Below are 23,444 nucleotides of genomic sequence, written 5' to 3' on the forward strand. Positions count from 1 at the left end.
TTATCTTACTATATCCGCTCTCTACCCCCCACCCCAAACCTGGAATGCTCTTTCTCCTGATCTCTGCCTTCTGGCTTCCCTGACTTCCTTCAAGTACCAACTAAAATTGCAGAAGCCTTTTCCACCCTGTCTTAATAGTGCCTTCCCTATTTTAATGAGCTCCTATTTATCCTGTATATCGCTTATTTGTATATATTTATTTGCAGGTTGTTTCCCCTATGAGACTGTAAGTTCCTTGAGGGCAGGGGACTGTCTGACTCTCTTTGTATCCCTGGTGCTTAGCACACTGGCTGGCACACAGCAGGTCAAAGTCCTCTGCAAATCTGAAAATGCTACATAAGTAACAACGATTATTGTCAAAGAACCTAATGCCAATATCGCTTGGGCAACTCAATAGCTTTATGTAGATATATGAACATACCTCCCCAATAGGATAAAACAGAAATAGCAGAGTGATAAGAGAGTCTTCTTAACTGTTACCAACTCATACACAAGTCAACAGATAGGTAGATAATAATAGCAGCTGATGTTTAATACAAGGTGTCCCAAAAGTCGTAAGTTTTAATAGTAGTATTTTAAGGTTTATAAACCACCGTGTATGTACTATCTCACTGGATCGTCATAACAGCCCCATGAGAGGAAAGCTATTATTACTATTAGACCTATTTTATAGATGAGCAAACCGAGGTTCAGAAAGTTTAAGTGATTTGACAAATATCAAGTATCAAGTAATTTTTTGAACCTGGGTCTTTCTTGATTCTAAGGCCAGTGTGCTACCTTGCAGCTTTGTGCTCTCAGAACAAGGGCTAAGCCTAACTCCTCACAATAGAAAGCCAGGCATTGACAGCCTTGACCTGACCATGGTTAACTCAGAACTCAAGGCATGAGGAGATATGTGTGCCTAGATAAATACCAAGACGATGGAAGGGCCATTTCAATGAATGAGAATCTACCACACAAAGACTGGACTTTAACCGTCTGACAGTCCTCCCTCCCCTGTTTTGTTTTGTTTTTTTTTTTACATAAGGTGTTGTTATGGTGGTTTAGGCAGTCACGGACACAGAAATTGGTTTCACAGATTAACTTATTATAAAGATTTTAGAGTTATAATGAGTCAAATTAATTACATAATCCTTGAGTCCTGGGCAAAGATAAGAAAAGCACCTTTTACCTAATAAGAAACAAAACCTTCAGCCAACCTGAGCCAACAGAGATACCCAGGATTTAGTGATCTTTCTGGCTAATGACAATTCTTTGAAGAGCCCCAAACAGGCTGGGAAATCATCATTCTCTTCTGATTGATCCAAAGGCTTCGACTTCTACACCCACTGTCGTGGGGCTCATGGCAACCAGTAACGGAAACCTCAGAAATCTGGAGCTTAGACATGGAAATGCAGGAGTACAGAAGTCCATGAGCTAGTTACCAATCAGCGAGAAAACAGTGCCCAAGTGGTCTTATTTGAATTCATCCTGCATATTCTTATTGGGTTGAAACCAATTTCCTATTTCTATGTCATCATAATTTTGAATAGTGCAAATTGGAATACATGTGACCATTTCAAGGGACCCACTATTCACACTAATTGGGACCTGGTATTGCCATATTTTAGCAGCAGTTAAAACAACGGTTGGATCTTTGATGCCCAAGATCAGGGTTTCTCTCATTTTTTCTATTAAGGACAGTACATAAAACCCTCAGAGAACCATGAATTAGGAAAGCCTCACCACCCTCCAACTTGCCTTTTCATGTTCTGAACCCTACCAGATAGAGTTCCCTAAAGGCAAGACATTTTTAAGCCCATAACATTTTGTCAAAGCTGTTAATCTCTCTCGTATTAAGTAACAGTTTGGGAGTTGGACAAAATTAGGACTCAAATGTTGTATTAAAAGTACATCCCTTGTGTACATTACGTTAGGGTTTGCAAATGCACCTGGTAAATTAAACCCATCCTAGATTGAATTCACACCTGCTATACTGGGTGTTTGCTTTGTGTAATCAGTGGACTAAGGGGTTTCTCCTCCTCTTGAAACCCAATTTAAATATTAATCTAATCTTTAAAGCAGTGGAGCCTCCTTCTGACATTTAAAAACAGTTCACCCATACAAAAAAGTAAATATGGATAAATTAATGGGGAAACAAAAGCCTCTTTAAAATGCTAAAGCACAGAGAACCCTCTCAATGATATCCAAGGATTAAGAAAGCTCAGTCTTAATTGTAACAGTAAAGCCTCTGTGTGTGTGTGTGTGTGTGTGTGTGTGTGTGTGTGTGTGTTCCATTGGGACAAAAGATGATGTCCATTCTCCAGGCACAGGTACAGCCCACAGAGAGCAATGGAGTGTCTGGTGACTTGGCCAACGGCCCTTGTAAATCTCTAGGAATATCTGTGAGAGCTGTTATTAGACTATTTTTTGTTAGCATCATGATAGGAGCATGGATATCAAGCTAGAAGCAGCCTCAAAGGTTATCTAGTCCAGTTCTTTCATTTACACATGAGAATTGAGTCCTGGAGAGATGACTGCCAAATTCACATAGGTACTAAGTGACAGAGACATGATTTGAACCTGGGTTCTCAGAATATAATCTGGTGCCCTACTGCTCTACCTTGCTAAAAAAAGATCCGTCTCTGAATTTTTTCCCCTGTGTTTATCTGTTTATAACCTTGAAAGAGAAAATGTGTTCTAATTAGTCATTTTTGCTCTCAGAGCCAATAACATAACATTTGTGTGATGGGGAGGAGTGTTTACCCAAGTCCCAGGGATGCCAGTCCCAGAGCAGGACAGTGTCAGGTTAAAGCTTCCCTTAGGGGATAGCTGCTGTACATACTAAGTTCACTTGTTTCTTTGCTGCTGAAAGGGCTGCAAGTGTAGTGTTCTGTGTCCCCTAAATTTCACTCCCCCTGGGGTATAGCCCTAGTTGCCCACCAGTGTTACAGCACTGGCAGAAGAATTTCCACAATCATGTTTCATCAGGCAACTAAGTTATTCTTTTTCTGACCCACAAGATCCTTGAGCTGCCACAAATGATTGAGATGCATGCACCCAGGCTTCTTCATGATCTGCTGAGTTGATAAGCTCGAGATAACATAAAATTTTCAAAGTGTTGGTCTTCAGCTTTTTCTTTCACTCTTTGCTCCTCTAAGGAATCCACTAGTTTGTCCCTCTGTTCAATCACTCTCATCATCTTGGTGAAAATCTCCTGTTCCTCATTTCGAACTTTTTCATCTTTTTCGCTCTCTATGGAAAAAAAGGGGGAGTGGGAAGGGAGGAAATCACTTGTGTTAAAATCAGCCAGGGTGTTTATTTCATTAATACTTACATTCTTTGCTGTTGATCCAGGGTCTCTTGTTATTCAATAAACAGGAAATGAAATTAACATGAGGAAATATCCCTAACAGCTATGGGTACTCTAAGATACCTTGAGCATGGGGCAGCTCCAATCCCAAGGAGAATGGATATAAAATCATGAGGCAATCATTCCATTGACAACTGGTGGTATCATCTCAGTTGCTTGTGCCCTGTTCCCTGAAATTTCTTTGTGTGTAATATATACATATGTATGCACATCACTAATAAGTATATATGTTCTTCATCACCCCCGATCTCCCCTAAGTAGAATGTTAGAGCCCTGAGGGTAAGAACTATCTCATAGTGACAGTGCAATACTGGCCTCCCTGCCAGTGTTCCTCGAACCCATGATCTTTCTTCCAATCCTGCTGGCTATTTCCCATGCCTGGAATGCTCTCCATTTTCATCTCATCCTCCTCAATGCCCTGGTTCCTTCAAATCTCAGCTAAAATTCCATCTCCTTCAAGAAGTCTTTCTAAATCCTCCTTAATCTTAGTGCCTTCCCTCAGAGATTGCCTCTAATTTATTCTGTCTATATCTTGTCTGTACATAGATGTTTGCATGTTGACTTCGTTGAGAGAAGAGATGGGTTTTTGTTTTTGTACGCCCAGGGCTCTTTCCAGTGGCTGGCATATAGTAGGCATGGACTTTTTTTATTTGTATTCCTATTACCTAGTATGGAGGGATGGTTAATAAATGCTTGTTGGATTGAATTTTGTAACTAAACCCTTAGACGTCCAAGGACAAATGAGGTTCTGTGGGAGGGTATAAAAAAATGAAAGAGAATGGGGCATTTTCCTTAAAGGAAATGGTCAAATCTATTCACAGTAGACATGCTGCCTTCCCTTTGCCATCAGCTTCTTCTTTTTTTTTTAATGCAGCCTAATTAAAAGCTACTGCATTTAAGCAGGGACCATATGTGACCGGAGTATGGTTATGAATGCTCAGTAAGGAATTCAAAATAAAGTATGGCTAAGTGATTTTTAGTAGTATGTCCCTCACCAAATTGTACTGTGGCAAATTAAACTCAGTATCCAGGCATATAAATCTGACATTAAGTTCTGTGCAATTTGAGGAGCGTCCCATAAGCCTTCACTGATGAGGTCTGCCTTGCTTAAAATCATCCTTTTTCCAGTACTCATCCTGCTCCTTGCAACCTGCTTGCTTCTTGTAGAGACTTCATTTTTCCTTCTCCTTCATTCCCCTTTCCCTGTCTGACCCCCCCCCCCCCACTAGCCACTTCTCACTGAGAACTGGCCTGCAGCCCCCTTAACCTGGGGTTAATGCATTTTAAAATAATTTCCGAGACCCTCAGAAGTCTACCTCCAAACCTAGCACTCTTTCTGCTATACTACATATATAGCCTTCTCATTGATTTACTTGCTACCAATCTTGTCTCTTCCAATCTACCATCCACATCATCGCCAGAGACATATTTAGAGCCCTGAGTTGACCATATCTCTCTTTTTCTCAAGAAGATTTAGAGGCTACCTATTGCCTCTAAGATAAAATATCAATGCATCTATTTGGCATTTAAAGCCCTTCAAGACCTGATTCCAACTCATCTTTCCAGACTCTTTTACATTATTCCTCCGTACTTACTCTATATTCTGGCCAAACCGGCCTCTGGCTGCTCTTCTTTACATGCATGTTCTTCCTCTGTGTCTTTTGCTTCGGCTTATCCCTATTGCTGACATGCCCTCCCTCCTCATCTGTCTCTGAGAATGTCCCACCTGCCTCTAGGCTCAGTTCAAGGGCCTTAAAGCACCTATAGAAGGATTTTCCTGATCCTCCTTGACACATTGCTTATATCTTCCCTTCCCCAAATTAGTTTGCATATAAAGGGCCAGACTGGCTAATGGAGGGGCAGCGACTTTGAGGCCATAAGTTCCCCACCCTAGAAAACCCTACAATGACATGAATTTCCTTTGCATTTCCATATGTTGGTATATTTTGTATCTCTCAACCTATAGCTTCTTCCCACTCCAAATGTAAATTCTCTAAGGATAGAGATTGGGTCATTTTTGGTTTTGTACCCTCAGCACTCAACAGCACAGTGTCAGGCACAAAATACAGACTTAAGAAATGCTTTCTAAATTGAACTGAATTCTCTGCTCAGGACCCATCCCTTTCTTTTTGATGTGAGTCTAAAAAATCTCCCCTTAACTCACCTTCCATGGACATTTTTTCTCTTAGCTTCTGCTCCAGCCTGCTTTGGTGGTCTTCCAGTTCTAATTCTTGAGCCCTGAGCATCACAAAATAGGAAAAGATGATAAATGTTAGTGATTACCTCTGATTAATATGCAATCAAAGTATCTTCTCATCCTTCTGCAAGGGGTGTTTCTGGATTTCCCTAGTGAGTTGTGCTGCCCCTGTGGTCCCGATTTCTAGTATGACTAGAAGGACCAGGCCTGTGGTTCTTTTGTCAGCAGCATGGGTAGATAAAGTGCTGCACTTGGAATCATGAAGAACTGGGTTCAAATCATGCCTCTGATGTTTACTAACTTGTGGCCACAGACCTGTCAATCCACCTCTCTGAGCTTTAATTTTGCTCATTTGTAGGATCAAGATAATATCTGTAGAACTTACAGCTCTACTGTTCAACAATAATAATATTTATAGTTAACAGAAAGCACCTTAAGTTCTCAAAGTCCATTTCATATTATGTAATTTGATCCTCACAACAGCCACGAAGTTAGTTACCCATCACAGGACCAGAGTGGATGGAACATTAGAAGCCATTCAGACCAAGTCCTCTCATTTTACAGATAAGGAAAACTGAGGCTCAGAGAGGATAAGTAACATGCTCAAGGTTACATAGCTAGTAAGCCTCCAGGGAGGAATTTTAATTTAGGTCAATTGTATCAGGGGAGACGTTATTAGATACATTTTAAAAACTCTGGTCAGTCACCAAGGTGATTTTTCTGAAGAGTAGGTCTGCTGTCAGAGATCTATGGATAGAAGAGTTCATAACAAAACAAGAGATAAAGAGGCTCATGGAAGTAAAAGGGATGATTGTGATTACATAAAATTAAAAATTTTTGCACAAACAAAAGCAATGCAACCAAAACTAGAACAGCAGGAAACTGCGTAAAAAAATTGCAACAAGTTTCTTTGATAAAGATTTCATTTTCATTATATAGAGAATTAAGCCAAATTTATAAGAATAAGAGCCATCCCCCCAATCGGTAAATAATCAAGGGATATGAACAGTTTTCAGAAATTAAATATGTTAATCATCATATTAAAATGCTCTAAATCACTAATACCTAGAGAAATTAAAACAAATTAAAACAACTCTGAGGAACCACCTCATCCCCATCAGATTGGTTAAGATGACAGAAAAGGAAAATGACAAGTGACAGATGGGATATTGGAAAATAGGTACACTAATTCATTGTTGGAAGAGCTATGAACTAGTTCAACTACTCCAGTGAATGTGGAACTATGCCCCAAAAGTTATAAAACTGTGCATACTCTTTGGCCCAGAAATTTCACTGCCGGATTGATAGCCAAAAAAATCAAAGAAAAAGGGAAAGGACCCATATGTAAAAAAATATTTAGAGCAATTTTTGTGATACTGAAAAAAATTGGAAATGGAGGTGGATGCTCATCAATTGGGGAATGGTTGAGCAAGTTATGGTATATGAATGTGATGGAATACTCTTATGCTGTAAGACATGATGAAGACAATGGTTTCAGAAAAATGTAGCACATATGAACTGATGCAAAGTGAAGTGAGCAGAACCAGGAGGATAAGCTACACAGTAACAGCAATTGTAAGGAAAATCAACTATGACAGACTTAGCTACTCTGATCAATACAATGATCCACAACTATCCCAAAAGAATCGAAGAAAAATGCTTTCCACCTCCAGAGAGAGACCTGATGGAATCAGAGTACAGATTAAAGCACATATTTTCTTTTTCTTTCTTTGTTTTTTTTTTCTTTTTGGACATGGCTAATGCAGCAAATCTGGCCTCAAACACTTTCTAGCTGTGTTACCTTAGCCAAGTCACTGAACCTGTTTGCCTCAGTTTCCTCATCTGTAAAAAGAACTGGAAAAGGAAATGGCAAGCCACTCCAGCAGCTTTGCCAAAAAAACACCAAATGGGGTCAGAGAGAGTCAAACATGATTGAAACGAATGAACTACAAGAACAAAGTGGAAATATTTTTTGCATGACTTTATATGTATAATGGGTAACTTACTTGTTGTCTTCTCAATGTGTGGGGGATGGAGAGAATTTGGAACTGAAAATAAAACTGAATTTTAAAAGTGGGGAGGGGAGGTCTGACCATGTCAGCCTCTTATTTCACAAACTCCAGTGGCTCCTTATTACCCTCAGATTAAATAAAGTCCTCTGTTTGGCATTTAAAGTTCTTCATAAACTTGCCCTTTTCCATATTCTTTATTTCTTATGCTGCCCTTGGGTTTCCTCTCTTCTCCAACTGTGAGACATTTCCCTGGCTGTCCCTTATGTCTGGAATGTTCTCCCTCCTTACTTCCCCAGCTTCCCTCAAGACTCAGCTTCCACCTTCTGCAAGAGGCCTCTCCCTCTACTCCAACTCTAGGAATCCCCTGAGGAGTGGTGGAAGGGAAGACACAAACTCATGGCCAATCAGTTCTTGATGCTTATTGTCAAGGTTCATTCCTTGAAGGAAAAGGGGACCTGGAGTGTCTAGAGTTTTTGGCCAACTAAGGTTTAAGCCCCTTATTTCAAGGTGGAGAAAACTGAGGCACAGGGAGGCTAAGTTACTTCTGAAGGCCATCCAGTTAAGAAGAGTCTGTGGTGGAATTTTTGAAGACAGAGCCTCATATTTGCATGTCCCATTCCTTCCCCCATCCCCTGCTCCATCAACTGTGAGATATAAAGATAATACCTTATACGATATTTCTCTGCATACATGCCACATCCTCCTTAGCACATAGCACAACTGACTTCCCAGAATAAGGCCCTTGATAAATATTTATTTAATTACTGAATGACAAAACCTTATTAATTCTGGTTTGGCTCATTCAGAATTTGTAATGGCTAAGACTGGGCTGGTCTGAGATTTATTAAGAAGAAAAGCTTTGTAGATTTATGGGAATGGGAAGATAAGGGAGGGATCATTGGGAGGGGGGATAGATTAAGTAATAGAAGAGCAAGGTTGTGGGTAGAAGTAAAGTAGAGGAGTCAGGAGGGATAGGAAATAGGAGATATGCACAAACACAGAAAGAAAGATCAGAAGTGCATTTGTTAGGGCAAGTATATGTCTACGTAAGTATGTATATGTGTATCTATATATCTATATATAAATATATCTGTGTTTAATTGCACCCTTCTGGGAGTCAGGGGAAGGAAGCGGGGGGAAGAACAAAGTAAAAAGTGCACAGCAGAGAACAAAAGAAAACTAACAAAGAAGCAAAGAAAAGATGGACAGCTCTCTACACAGCGTGGAGTATTTATTGTATAGGCTTTCTGGAAATGAACATGTATTGCAGTATATTTTGAATCCAGTCTTATGGTCTGCTGTGCACATGATCGTGCTTTTTTCTTTTCTTATTTTGCATTTAAGTTGCAATATTTAAGTTGATGTTCCTTTTTCTTTTCTTATTGTGTATTTAAGTTTCAGCAATAAAAAAGAGGGGGAAAAGAAGGAAAGCCTTGCTAAATTTGGTAAATAACTCCCCATAAAATCTTTGGAGTCATGGGATCCTGGAAAGGGAGAAAAAGAAGAGACTGAAAATCTGTACATCCTGATGAGAGTAAGGGTACGAGGGAGAAAGAGTCAGACCAAAGATGAAGATGAAGGAGGAGGAACTTGGGATTTCGCTCTCTAAGAGGTGGGTCACTTTCAAGTGAGAGTGAGGTCTCACTAATGAGTGACCACCCAGATGGGTCATCAAGGCAGGGTGGGCATGGAGGTTGTACAGGGTCACACTTTTAGAAGAGGTCTCGTGAAAGATTTTTAAAGTCACTGAAGAGGGTAGTAGATGACGTGGAGAAGAGGAAAATGCAAACCAAGTACTGAAGTCATTGGTTAAGGCAGAAGGTGACCTTGGAGGGCAAAGGATGGCAAGCCAGTTGTAACAGTCAAGTTAGCAACAGATGTCCAGTTAAATCGATAGGTGGTCAAATACAATAGATTTCACAAATATCAAAAAAGGCTATGAAGAGATGGGAATGATGGGAAGTGAGGAGCATGACTACTGCCCTTGCTGGTCCCATCCTCTGAGTGCAGTGGGAGGAGAGAATGAGCAATGGAGAGGGTGGGAGTAGGTGTGGGACCCTCAGGAGGAAACCAGGCTTCCACTGGTATCACGAGATGGAAAGGAAGATATCAAAAAGAAACACATAAAGGACACACATATATGTGTGTGTGTGCATATATATATATATAAAGGATACACATATGTAAGTAACATATAAATACATAGAGGATATACATTATATATATACATATATGATATGTAAATATACAATGGGAAGATATAAAAATAAAGGGGAACTTCTTAACAATGGGGAAGAGGGGTTTCAAAAGGAACAAAAGAAATGTGGTTGGCTAAGAGTCATATGGGAATGAGAATATATGGGTGGAAATAATGGGTAGGGGAAGTAGCTTATATATGGTGGTGATATGGAATTAGAGGAACCAAAGATTGGTGGGAGAACCCCCAAATACAGATCAGAATGTTGGTTTGATGGAGTTTTCATATTTTCATCCCTCTTGGTCTCCATTTCCTTATCTATAAAATGAGGGCGTTGAACTAGATGACCTCAAGAGTCTTCCAGATTGGACTCTTTGAGCCTATGATCAACCCTCCCCACCCCACCAGGCACATCTGTGCTCCAGAGGTTTAATTGCAGCAGGCAGGCTGGTAGCTTTGATGAAGGAGAATTTTTTGTTTCTGAGGAAGGCCTGGTCTCATCCCACCCTGACTAGGGACCACCCTCAATTGCAAGATTATTCCTTTTATACGGTCCCATAACAGGAGTTCTTGACTTTTCTTATGCATCATGGGCCACTTTGGAAAACTCTTATGGACTCCTTGGAATAATATTTTAAATACATACAATAAAATACAGATGATTACAAAGGGAACCAATTATATCAAAATACAGTTAGTAAAATATGAAAAGTTCCAAGATCATAGACCCTTGGGCTGAGAACTCTTCAGTCAGTCAGTCATCAAGCCTTTATTAAGCACCTACAATGTGTCATGCACAGTGCTAAGCACAGGAGAAATAAAAAGTCAAGAGTCCCTGTCCTCAGGGAGTTCACAGTCTAATGGGGGAGATAGCCTGCAAACAAGTATGTACAGACAAGATGTAGATGTAGAGCAACTGGAGGCAATCTGGGAGGGGGGATGACAGGCATTTAGGTATTTAGGAGAACTGGAGAAAGGCATCTTGCAAGAAGGCAGGATTTTAACTGAGACTTGGAAGAAGCCAAGGAAGCCAAAAGGTAAAGAAGAGAAGGCAGACAATTCTAGAGCATCGGGAACAACCAGAGAAAGGGCATGGCTAGAAGATAGAGCATCTTGTGTGAGCAACATCCAGGAGTCCATCGTCCCTGGATCACAGATTGTACACAGGGGGATAAAGTCTGAGAAGAGTGGAAAGGTAGGACAGGGCCAGGTTAGGGAGGGCTTCAACAGCCAAACAGAATTGATATTTGATCCTAAAGGTAATAGGGAGCCACTGAATTTTCTTGAACAAGGGTTGGGAGATGATATGATGAGACCTGCCCTTTAGGATAGTCATGTTGGCAGCAGAGGGGAGGATGGAGTAGGGCAGGGAGAAACTTGTGGTAGAGAGATCAACCAAGAGGCTCAAAGTGATAAAGGCCTGTACCAGGGTGGTGGTAGTGCCAGAAGAGAGAAGGGGGTATATATGGATATGTGTGTGTGTATACACACATGCATGCATGTGTGGGTATATATAGGCCACCATGCATATGTATCCACATGTGTACATGTGTTATTTTTATTTTCACATATATCTATATCATATATGGTATATTTATAACATATCTCACATGATACATATATTTCTCATATATAATATTGTATACATTTCATATATAACATAATATTTATAGTATAAAGTCTTTCTCTCTCTCTCTCTCTCTCTCACCCAGGAGAGGACAGTGTGATTGTTTGGCATAAATGTAAAAAGAGAGAAGGATGAAGGAGACATCATAGCAGAGCAAGGGTCTGCAAGCAGACACGAGAAGTAAGGATTTTGCCTATACTGCCATCCCCTTTCTTTTCTGGATAAGGGAACTAGAACCCAGAGAGGGCCAGAGATGGGGACAGGACCTGCTTCAGGTCTCCCAGCTCCCAGGCCACACATTCTCTTCTCAATAGGAGCCAGACAGAAAGCCTGCTCTTCCATCTCTATTATAACCATGCAGAATCTCTGTGTGCTATACGACTCAATGCTGGGAATGGACAACTGGAGAGTGTCCTCACTAATAGGCATATGATATGCAAGACATAAAGTGGCAATTTGCCTCAATCAGGGCTGTCCATGCATCAGGAGGGAAAACAGGGGAGTGGAACAGAGGGGCGGCTGCCCCCCCTCCCCGCAGCCTGCCTCGGTCTCACTGTTGTCTGTGTTCCTTTACTTACATGATCAAGAGCTCAGATTCATATCGCATTAATTTATTCTTCTCCAGGACCAGCTTAAACCATTCATGCAGGAGCCGTGCCTCATCCTGTGCGCCTGAATCTGTTTAAGAAATAAAACAGAAATGTGTTCTATTGGAGTGCTGTGCCCTGTGATCACACGGCCCTGGGGCCACCTTAACCTGGCCATGTTTGCCTCAATAAACCCACGCTGGGTAGCAGTTGCTGATGCGCTGTTTATACCAGGAGCCTGCGGGCAGGACAGATAGAGCGCACCTGTGTACACTCCAGGCCAAGAACTCTCTGGAAATGAAACCCACTCAGGAGTTTGGTCAGGGAGGACACTGAAGGGTGGGGATAACCATGGAGGCCTGCCCTGGCTTCTCAATTGGACTTTGCAATACAGAACCACAGAACCTGACCAGGGGTCTCTCCCACTGCTCCTTGCCTGGTACTGCACTCTGGTGAAAATGATCTCTCTTTCACAGGTTTCTGGATTTGGAGTCAGAGAACCTGGGATCACATTCTAGCTCTGCCAGTTACTGACCTGTATGGTCTAATCCATTCTGGTACATTCAACGCTATTGCTAAGTGACTATCGCTACTGTTTGCCCTTCATTCTCAAAGAGGACCAATGACACCGCGAGGGCAATGTCTTGACTTGCATGTATATTGAATTTAAGTGAAACCACCAACACTTACCAGCTATGTGATCCTGGGCAAGTCACTTAACCACTCTGTGACTCAGTTTCCTCATCTGTAAAATGGGGATAATCATAGTAACTACCTCCAGGGGGCAGGGTGGTGGTGGTAAGGATAAAATGAGATGATATTTGTAAGACACTTTATAAATCTTAAAGTGCCACATAAATGCTAGCTATTTTTATTAGTCTTATTAGCTGATTTTACTTGGTCCTTTACTATTTTACTTCATCTTCACAACAAGCCTAGGAGGTAGGCGCCGTTATTATCCCCATTTTACAGATGTGGAAACCAAGGTTGAGTGAATTTAAATTCATTGTTGCCTTCCTGAAACAATCTGGCAAATGTTTAGAAGAGCAACCCACCCTATTGAGCTACAAGAAGCCTTTGCTGCAGTTACAGGGCAAGTGGGTAGTATCAATACCCAAATTTACACTTTAAACAGAAGCATCCAAAGAGTTATATAGATTAAAAAATGAACATGACTAGTAGTACTGATGTGCCACTCCCACGGGCATATTCTTAATAATGATTTCTTGTTTCGTATATTTTCCTAGTACTTAGGATTGTAGATTTAGAGTTGCAAAAAAGACCTTAGATGCCACAGAGTTCCCTGCTCCACAATTTTACAGATAAAGAAATTGAGGTCCAGAGGCAACTTGTCCAGAGTCGCCCAGTTAGCAAGAGACAGGAGGCAGGATTCAAATGCATATCTTTCTGACACAAAGTCCAGCCTAGCACTCAATGCACTATATCATCTTCCTCAGTATCTCATCATTTCCTGTCTCAGTCCCACACCTTTATACATTTCTGTCATGTATGTCTAGAATGTACTTTACACATGGTTCATTACTTTCCCAGCTGCTAAGTTAAACACTAGGTGCTAGCTTCTCCCCACATGCAACAGGGCACATTGGGCTCCTGGTCTTTCCTTCTCTTGGAGTTTCCATGTCCCATTAAGGCACAGCTCAGAGGCTGCTTCCTTCTGGAGGCCCTTTTCTGAGTTTCTCACTTTCCACTCCCCCTATCCTCCCAACACTCCCATATCTGTTGTTAGGTATCCTCTCCTTCCTCAGGTTACTTTGTATTTCCTTATCTGTGAACATGTTACAGCCACCCAGTATTCTAGAAACTCCTTGAGGGCAGGGGCTGCTTCATTTTTGTCTCCATGGAGCAGGCAGCCTTAGACAGAGTAAGTGTATCCTGAATGGATTGCAATGATTTGCTTTTTACCTGATGTACATTTGTTGCATAATTACTCACTGGCCTCTGTTTCATCCCCTATAATAATATAAATCAGAAGAACATGTCTTGTTCCAGTTACTTGCTCATCAGTAATTTTTTGAACATGACTCAATATCTTCTGATCTATACCAGGGGTGGGGAACCTGTGGCTTTGAGGCCACATGTGGCTCTCTAGGTCCTCAAGTGTGACTCTTTGACTAAATCCAGACTTCACAGAACAAATCTATGTGGCCCTCTAGGTCCTCAAGTGTGGCCCTTTGACTGAATCCAAACTTCTCAGAACAAATTCATGTGACCCTCTAGGTCCTCAAGCGTAGCCTTTTGACTGAATCCAAATCTGGGGATTTGTTTTGTGAAGTATGGATTCAATCAAAGGGCCACGCTTGATGATCTAGAGGGCCACATGTGACCTTGAGACTACAGGTTCCCCACCCTTGTCTATACCCTTCATCTGGTCATTAATCACATATTATCACTAATCATATACCTCAGTGAATTCTGGGGGATGCCTGACTGGCAGATAACTCTTTTTCCCCTTCCTAGGCAAGCATCCCGTCTCCTCCTTCTATGACCCTTTGTGGCCTTGCAGCTGGTTCAAGTTACAAAGAGCCAGATTCCAGCTCAAATTAGGAAGAACTTTCCAGCAAACAATGCTATCAGTCAGTTCATAAACATTTATTAAATATCTGCTGTGTGCCAGGCACTGAGCTAAGTGCTGGAGATGCAAAGAAAAGCAAAAGAATAATAAATAAACAAACAAATGAATTAAGGAATGAAAAACCGATCCCTGCTGTCAAAGAGGTAACAGTCTAAGGGGAGAGACAATATGCAAATTATGCACAAACCAGATATAAACAGGACAAAGGGGAGATACTCAACAGGAGAAAACACCAGCACTATGGGGGCTCAATGTAGGGGATATGCCTTCAAAGGTAGGAAGTTCCCCATAATTGGATGTCTTCAAGCAGACACTCCATTAATACTTGTCATTCCTTCATTCCTTCCTTCAACAAACATTTATTAGAAGCCCATTTAATGTAGAACACAGCAATATTTTGTGGAGGCAGCTAGATGGTATAGTTCAAGTCCAACCTCAGACTCTTACAAGCTGTGTGACCCTGGGCAAGTCACTTCAGCTCTATTTGCTCCAGTTTTTTCATTTATAAAGTAGGGATACCAACAGCACTTATTTCCTGGAGCTATAGAGAGGATCCAAAGAATTAATATTGGTAAAACTCTCTGAAAACCTTAAAAGGTTACAGAACTGCTCATTGTTATTTTTAGTTTTATTGTGAGAGTTTTTGCATCAGATAAGAGGTAAATTTGATGACCCCTGCAGTACCTTCGAACTCTGTCATTGTATTACTCTGTAGGACTGCTTGTCTAATAACGGGGTGATCAGTCTTAGGTTGGGATCCCAAGTTCTGGGTCACCCAGTGTTCCCACTTTACTGAAGCACCTTCTTAAGACACTGGCTTCCTCAGCATGTCTACAGAAGTAAGCTCATCTGCTCCTCAAAGGAAGATGTTTCCACATTCCACAATTCAATTCAATAAACATTTATTAAATACCTCTGATGTTCTGGGCAAGGAGGAGTATGGGATAATGGAGAGACAACTTGCATTGGGATCACAAAAGTCTGGGTTTAAGTCCTGACTGTCAGTGTCTCTAGTTAATCTCGCAGGCTTTAAGTTGTATGGAAGGGGAAGGAAGGAAGGAAGGAAGGAAGGAAGGAAGGAAGGAAGGAAGGAAGGAAGGAAGGAAGGAAGGAAAGGAAGGTTGTTGTTTTTGTCATTGTTCAATCATTTCAATCATAGTCAGCTCTTCAAGACCCAATCTGGGGTTTTCTTGGCAGAGATACTGGAATGGTTTGCATTTCCTTCTCCAGCTCATTTTACAGATAAGGAAACTGAGGAAAACAGGGTTAAATGTTTAAGTTAAGCCCAGAGTCATGCAACTAGTAAGTGTATGAGGCTGAATTTGAACTCATCTTCCTGACTCCACATCTGGTACTTAATCCAACTGTGTCAAATAGGTGCCTTACCAGGGAGCACCTTATCCCAATGAAATCACAGGTCTAATTAAAAAAAAAGTTTCAGATCTTCCATTAGAAGCAGGAAATACAAAGACAAAGAAAATGAGAATAGACCCAGCCCTCAAAGAGCTTACAATACATTATTTCAATTATGGGGGAAAAACGCATACCTAGAAAATGAAATACAAAACATACAGGTAAGCTAAATTCCAAGGAACAGGACCCTAAGCAACTGAGGAGACAGAGAAGCCAGCCCCTCATATTGAAGGCACAAGGATGAGACCTGCCAAGTCAGAATTCATCTGGCAAAACTTAATAGGTAACAACTCCTTGTTTACAGATGAATTAAACGCAGTCCCACCGAAGAAGGTCATAAGGAAAGCATTAGAGAGGGCACACTCTGATTAAAGCCATTGTTTGGACATAAAAGGTTTTCTCTCTTTTATGTATCACTGCCCACTCTTCTTCCTGCACATCAGTTCCTAGCTTTCCAAGTGGGAGCTTGTATCACCGCTTCGCCTTCACTTCGGCCTGGTTCATCAGGTATTATTTTCTGCCTCATTCGGCATCTGCAGCAAGTCCTAATTTTGTATCAGATGCAATTTTCTTAATGTACTCTTAACATCTTCACTAATGACGAAGAGAGATATCAAAGTAAGAGCTGCCCTAATTCTCAGTGGCAGAGCAGTCGACATCTCCTCCTTACGGGCTGAGCTTCCGATCACCTTTCCTTTTGTCTGTGGCCCTTTGGTCAGAAGCTCTGCCCAGGTGGCTCATCGCCAAGGCGATTTGGGTTGAATTGCTGAGCTGCAGTGCCCAAATTTTTAATGGTTCTCTAGCTTATTACAGGAAGAGGCTCCATTCTCTTCCCCTATGAGCCAGAGTGATTACGCCTCTTCTACCCCTCCTCTCCCCTCCGCCTCTTACCCCAAGCAATTCAGCTGGTCTGGCCTGGTTTGGCCTGTATGAGCTCAATTCTAGGGCACTGATCATGATTCCATTGGCCTGAGTCTATGGTTGACGGCTTTTCCTTCCTTTCTCTTTTTCTTCCTTCCTTTCTTTGCTTCCTTCCTTCCTTTTCTCTCTCTCTCTCTCTCTCTCTCTCTCTCTCTCTCTCTCTCTCTCTCTCTCTCTCTCAACAACAATACAATGTAAAAAAAGATAGATTTCATCAAATGTCCTTTTGTTTTGGTTTATAAGATGCCAAATAACCCGTGTAACTGTGAGGTCTCTTGCCTGCTTCTTGGAAAAAGGGGAGGAAGGTTGGTATACAGGCAGTATTGGATTTGAAGTCAACGAATCCCACCATTAGTGCACCTTGGCTAAGTCCCTTCACTCTGACGGACCTCAATTCTCCTACCTTTAAACAGAAGGTGCTGGCAACATGACTAATGTGTTAATATGTTTAACATGATTGTACATGTATAGCTTATATCAGATTGCATGTTGTCTTGGGGAAAGGGGAGTTTGAGAAGGAGGGAGAAAATTTGGAACTCCAAATCTTAGAAAAGTGAACGCTGAAAACTAAAAATAAATAGATAAATATTTTTTAAAAGAAGGTGTTGGACTGGATGAACTCTAACGTCCAATACCGCTCCAAATTCCAGGATCCTTTGATTCACTCTAAGCAAGAAAAGGTTGAGCCCTAAATTACTACTGACCCTGAAATCGAATTTTGAAGGTGTAGATCTCCTACTGCGTGGCCCCAGTGTCCTGTGCTGTTCCTTCCAATATGGATACAGATGTTATCATGCAACAACGACTAAGAATCCTGCCTCACGCAAGTTAATTGAGGTTCAAGAAGTTGACCTGATGATCCTGCTGCCTAATGATGGGTTTCAGACATCCATAGTCCTCTGTTGTGTGAGCTCACTTAGAACTTGGACGGGGATCTTACAGGTCACTTATTTTACAGATAAAGAAACTGAGGCAAAGAGAAAAGTACACAAATGTGCTCCAAATCACAAAGTAGTCATAATGATAATTAATACAACAAGTATTTGTATATCACTTTAAGGTTTACAAAGCCTTTTACTTGAATTTTCTCATTTTATACTCATAACAACCCAAGGAAGGAGGTGCTGTTTTTGTCTCCATGTAAGCAGACAGAAGTTAAATTTGTGCAGTGTCACACAACTAGTAAGCTTCAGACAGGATTTGAACTCACATCCTCCTGATTCCAAGGCCACCACACTGTACACTATGCCACTTAGCCACTTAAATAGTAAGTGAGAATTGAGCCAGGATTTGAACCCAGGTCTCCTCTGATTCTAAATCCAATACACTTTTCACTCAGCCTCTTTACCCCAAACTTGCTAATGTCCCTTTCTTGCCTTGCCCCTTGCTTTTAGAGTAAGCTGATGGTGTAGTGGATGGAGTGCTGGGCTTGGAGTCAGGAAGAACTGAGTTGAAATCCAGCCTAGATACTGGCTGTGTGAACCTGGCCAAGTCACTTCAGCTCTGCCTCAGCTTCCTCATCTGTAAAATGGAGAGAATAACAGCACCTATCTCTCAGAGGTAATGTGAATATCAAATGAAAAAATATGTGTAAGGGCTTGGCACAGTGTCTGGCACACAGTAGGTACTATATAAATGCTTGTCCCCTACTTTTTTTCTTGTACTCTGAATCTCAGCTGTCTGGACTTAACGCCGTGGTCACACACACACACCCCATCGCCAACTATAACTTGGATCGATATTACCTTTGGAATCAGAATTCAAATTTAGGGTGCTTATGAGGGATGTTAGCCACCATTCAGCTCATGATACTTATTTTGCAAATGTGACGACTGAGGTTCACAAAAGGAAAGCAGTTTTCTGACATTGCTTCTCACCTGCAATCTTGCTATTGCTGGATCCTATAATGGAGCCAATATGAAGCAGTCAGCCCAAAGAATACAGCATGAAACCTAGAGTCAGGAAGACCTGAGTTCAAATCCTAGCTCAGACATATACCAAGTAGGTCACTTGAGGCAAGCCATTTCACCCTGCTTTCCTCAGTTTCCTCATTTGTAAAATGAGCTGGAGAAGGAAATGGCAAACCACTCCAATATCTTTGCCAAGAAAACTCCAAATGAGGTCACAAAGAGTCAGACGTGACTGAAAAATGACTGAAGGACAAAGACTTCTTTGCCATCTCATAGATGCAGTCTGTATTTTACAGAGACCAAGTTAGGAGGCAGAGAAATGTTTAAATTAAGTAAAACACATTGGACTCTATAGAACATCATGTCCCACTCAGGATAAACTGATCACCTGAAATCTCATCATGTTGATTGACTCAATTTTTGACACACTTTCTCAACTCCTTAGTAGCTTCTCTCCTGATTGGAGGGCTGAGGGTAGGTTGGGATGGGGCACTAAGATCCTCCCCAAATCTTCTTTTATAGAGGGCTGTAAATTTTCACACCTTTCCAGGTAACTCAGCATCAGCAGCTCTGCTTGATTTGGACGCCATGGAACATCATGCCCTGTGCTGGTTACTTTCTGCCTCCTCCCCCTCCCCTTTCAGCTTTTGTAGTTGTCTTTTCCCTTTAGATTGCAAGCTCCTTGAGAGCAGGGGCTGTGTTTCTTTTTCCTAAGTGCATCCCCAGTGCTTAGCACAGTGCCTGATGCTAAATGGAATGGAAATGAATTGAAGGTGTCCAATTATTAAAATGATAGTACAAATACACAAATCCAATTCTGCAACCTCCACCAGCATCTCAAAAACAAAAAGGAATATGGTAGAATATTATTACACCCTAAGTAACAGCAAATATAACTAATTCAGAGAAACATGGAAAGATATGAAAACTGAGAAAGAGGCAGATCTGGTGGCTCAAAGGTTCAAACACTTGATCCCTGCTACTGGGGAGGTCAGGATTAGGTAGATCTATTGGACTCAGGATTTGTAAGGCGCAGAAGAGGGGAAGCTGATTAGGTATCTTCACTCAGTTTGGTACCAATATGGTGAGTCCTTGGGAACAGAGGACCAACAGGCTGCCTAAGGAAAAGTGAACAGGTTGCAGCAGGTCAAAGCTTCTGTACCAGTTGATGGTGGGAATGAGCCTGTGGTTGTCCCTGTGTAAACCAGAAGACCCACTGAGAGAGAGAGAGACAGAGACAGAGAGACAGAGAGAGACAGAGCGAGAGACAGAGAGAGAATAGAAGAAGAAGAAGAGAAGGAAGGAGAAAAAGAAAAGGAAAAAAGAGAAAGAGAATTGATGTAGAATCAAGAAAGTAGAACCAATCAAAGTTTTGCACACACACACACACACACACACACACACACACACAATAATGTAAATGAGAACAATACTAAAACCCAGCTGAACTCAGATTGAATGACATGATCAGTCTTGGTCCCAGAAGACAGACAGCAAACATCCTTTATCCTCTTGGGAGAGAAATGAGGGACAATCGGTACACACCGTTTCATACAGTGTCAGATAGTGTCACAAAATCATTTTTGCTGAACTGCTTTTCTTTGTCAAAAGGGAGGGTTAAGAGTTGAGAGGGTTCTGAAAAATATTCATGTTATTAAAAAAAGAGCCAAAAGGTTAAATTAATGGTTTTTTTTTAAAAAAAAATAGCCAGTTATTAATTATATACAACTGATTATTTGACTAAAGTCAACACATATTCTATTTTCTTATTTTTATTGATGCCCGTTGTTTTTATATTATGTTCATTTCTGAATATGTCCCACCTTCCTGCTCCCAGTGAACCTTTCCTTGTAACAAAGATTTAAAAAGAAACAGAAAAATAAGGCAGGTCAACAAAACCAGAGAACTCATCCAGTAGTCTGATTGTAAATATAATCCTCCATACCCATAGTCTTCTACTTTTGCAACAAAGGAAAGTCATTAAATATACATTTTCAAAATTGTTTCCATGCATGTTTAGAGATGAGCTTTTATAGGTCAATCTAGGGACCACTATAGTGTATCATTACGCACAACAGTCAGACAACCAGTCAACAAGAATTTATTTAGTAGTTACCATGTTTCAGGAACTATGCCAAACACTGAGAATACAAAGGTAAGTGACTGGTCCCTACCCTCAAGGAGCTTATATTCTCCTGGAGAAGGCAGTAACTGAAAGAAAATTAAAGGAGGGGGAGGAGAAGGGGAGGAAGAGGAAGGAAGGTACTCAAGCTGGGAGAGGGGCATGTTAGAGAAATCCAGAGTGCAGCCTGACAAGAAATAAAGAGGTGAATGACCTGGGCACCTTCTTTAAATGGAAATTCTGAGAGGAGTCATCCAATCAGAGTGAGGGACCAAGGAGGTATAGGTGGGGCGGAGGGCAAATCCCAGGTGTGAATCGACAACAACCAAGATTTACCAGCTCTTTCTACTACAACATTACTGTAAAGATTGTTGTTATCACTATAATGTAACTTTAATTTGCGGCGCTCAGGGAGCCTTATCAAGCTCACCTACAGCACAGACATTCGAGATAGATTGATGTGACACTGTAGGTGTAGGGCCATTAAAAACTCGTTTGGGCTTTCAGTAGTAGAAATGTAACAGTTTATTAAATATCCCCTCTCTCTATATTAATATGCCTAGATATCAATGGGAATAGAAAGCATTCTTTTACTCCCTACCCAGCCCCAAATACAGAGAAAAACATAAATCAAGTTGTGAAAATGCAGTTGTAGGCCGACATGCCATTTGCCTAGAGGGATTTGACCCAAGTCCCAGCTCTGTACTCAACATTTGTCTGGCTAAAGCCTTAAGACAAAATTAAAAACATGATAGCTGCAGAGACATTTGGAGAGATTTTTATAGATGTTGATATAAAATATCAAAACGTAATGTTACAGTCACCATGGGACGCAAGGTCTGACATTTTACACTCTGAGAGAGCTTCCAGGTATAGTACATTACTGAAACAAAAGTTTATTCTAATAGAGCACTTAAATACAGCTTGTAGTAATATAACAGTACTTTCTTAAAGATTTTCTTGCTCAAATGTCCTCCCAGCCATGGGGACAGTGAGGCCCTGCAGAATCAGTTGCACAAAGCAAGGGTTTCTGGTAACATGGTTTAATATGGAAGTAAAATGATAGTGCCTACTCATCCTGTTCCATGATGAGGTGAGACCAGAGGAGACCAGAAGTCCCTACTGATAACTAGTCAGTCAAGTGTATCTCTACACCCCAGGATGAGCTGAAATTAAAAGTCCACCCAAACCACGAGACCATTTCCCATACTGAGAGTCTCAGGTCCAGAGCTCCTCCAGGGTTTTTGAGGTCTTTTCACAATAATGGAGCAGGCAACTCCTTTGCCCACTCAAAGCAAAATGACAACAGGGGATCTGGAATCAAACTATACAGTTCCTAGAACTCTTGAGTCAAAGTAGCTCCTTTATTCTGTAGGGAACTCCCCAGATTTAAAAGAACAGTGGACTCAGAGATTCTTAGTAGATATTTGATTGTTTCATTATGCATTGTGTTCTTGGTACTGACTACTGACTTTATCGATGCAATACTAGGATGAAAAATCAAACACACACCATGTTCTTTAGTGTAGAACCAAATCCATCAGGTCAGGGTCATAGGGCTAGTGCTCACCCAAATCCAACATGTTCTAAGGAAGCCAAGTGTCACCCCTGATTAATGGCTCAGAGCTAATTTTGACTGGCTAGTTTTACCCCAAACATCCTTTAATGATGACTTCAATCTGCCTTCTACAGGAAGACAGAGTTGGAGTATAAAAGATGATTGACTCTCCCATAATCCTAGAAAGCATAGCACTGATCTGGTGCTACCCAGAGAGACGCATGAAAACCACTATGGTAGGCATGGGACTCCCCAGTGAACATGAGTCAGCACCCTTTGTTGGTTCAATGACATTATATATTATAGTTTGACCAGCTTGAGGGTAGCAAGATTGACTCTTTCTTCAGCCCATACACTCAATTAGACCTGCGATCTCACTGATTTGGAAATATTCTCTGGCACTGAAGATCACAACCCATAAATGTTTGCCCACCCATCCTGTGTGACTACTGTTCATGTCCTCTGCCACAGAGGGTCCAAAAGACATACCAGAGGCCTTCCTCTATTTCCCCTGACATCACAAAATAGCCTGTACATCGGGCCTCTATTAATACAGTCTAAAATCTTGAGCTTTTCTTGGCTGCTATATCACACTGTTGAACTAATATCAGGTCTGTAGTTTTCTCTGATTTCTGGAGCTCTTCTACACATGCTGCTGTCTAACAACATCCCCATTCGACATTTATGTATTTGATTTTTTTAACCTAATAATAATTATACATATGTATATCTACATATACATATATATACGTATATATATACTTTTAAGATTTGCACAGAGTTCTACAAATATTATCCCATTTTATCCTCACAACAAGCCCTGCGAGGTAGGGACCTATTCCTGTTTTACACAAAAGGAAACAGAGACAGAGATTAAGACACTTGCCCAGGACCACAGAGCTGGAATGTGTCTGAGACAGGATTTGGTCTCAGGCCTTTGTCCCTCCAAGTCCAG

General features: G+C 41.2%; 1 protein-coding gene across 7 annotated transcripts in view; it reads right to left on the reverse strand.

The window, feature by feature from the left end:
* Positions 1-505: 505 nt before the first annotated feature.
* The window catches only part of MICAL2 (microtubule associated monooxygenase, calponin and LIM domain containing 2), a 253,290-nt gene continuing 230,351 nt past the window's right edge, over positions 506-23,444 (reverse strand). For 6 of the 7 annotated variants that reach the window (XM_072619419.1, XM_072619417.1, XM_072619416.1 and 3 more), the window contains 3 exons: positions 11,964-12,063; positions 5,517-5,590; positions 506-3,234 (listed from right to left, as the gene is read on the reverse strand). In XM_072619419.1, coding sequence (XP_072475520.1) covers positions 3,050-3,234; positions 5,517-5,590; positions 11,964-12,063 — 359 coding nt within the window. In that variant the 3' untranslated portion in view covers positions 506-3,049. Of the gene's footprint in view, positions 3,235-5,516; positions 5,591-11,963; positions 12,064-23,444 lie in introns of those variants that run through there. The other variant, XM_072619418.1, reaches the window with a different exon arrangement.

Source organism: Notamacropus eugenii, chromosome 6 (genome assembly GCF_028372415.1).
Source record: "Notamacropus eugenii isolate mMacEug1 chromosome 6, mMacEug1.pri_v2, whole genome shotgun sequence".
Classification (NCBI taxonomy): Eukaryota; Metazoa; Chordata; class Mammalia; order Diprotodontia; family Macropodidae; genus Notamacropus; species Notamacropus eugenii.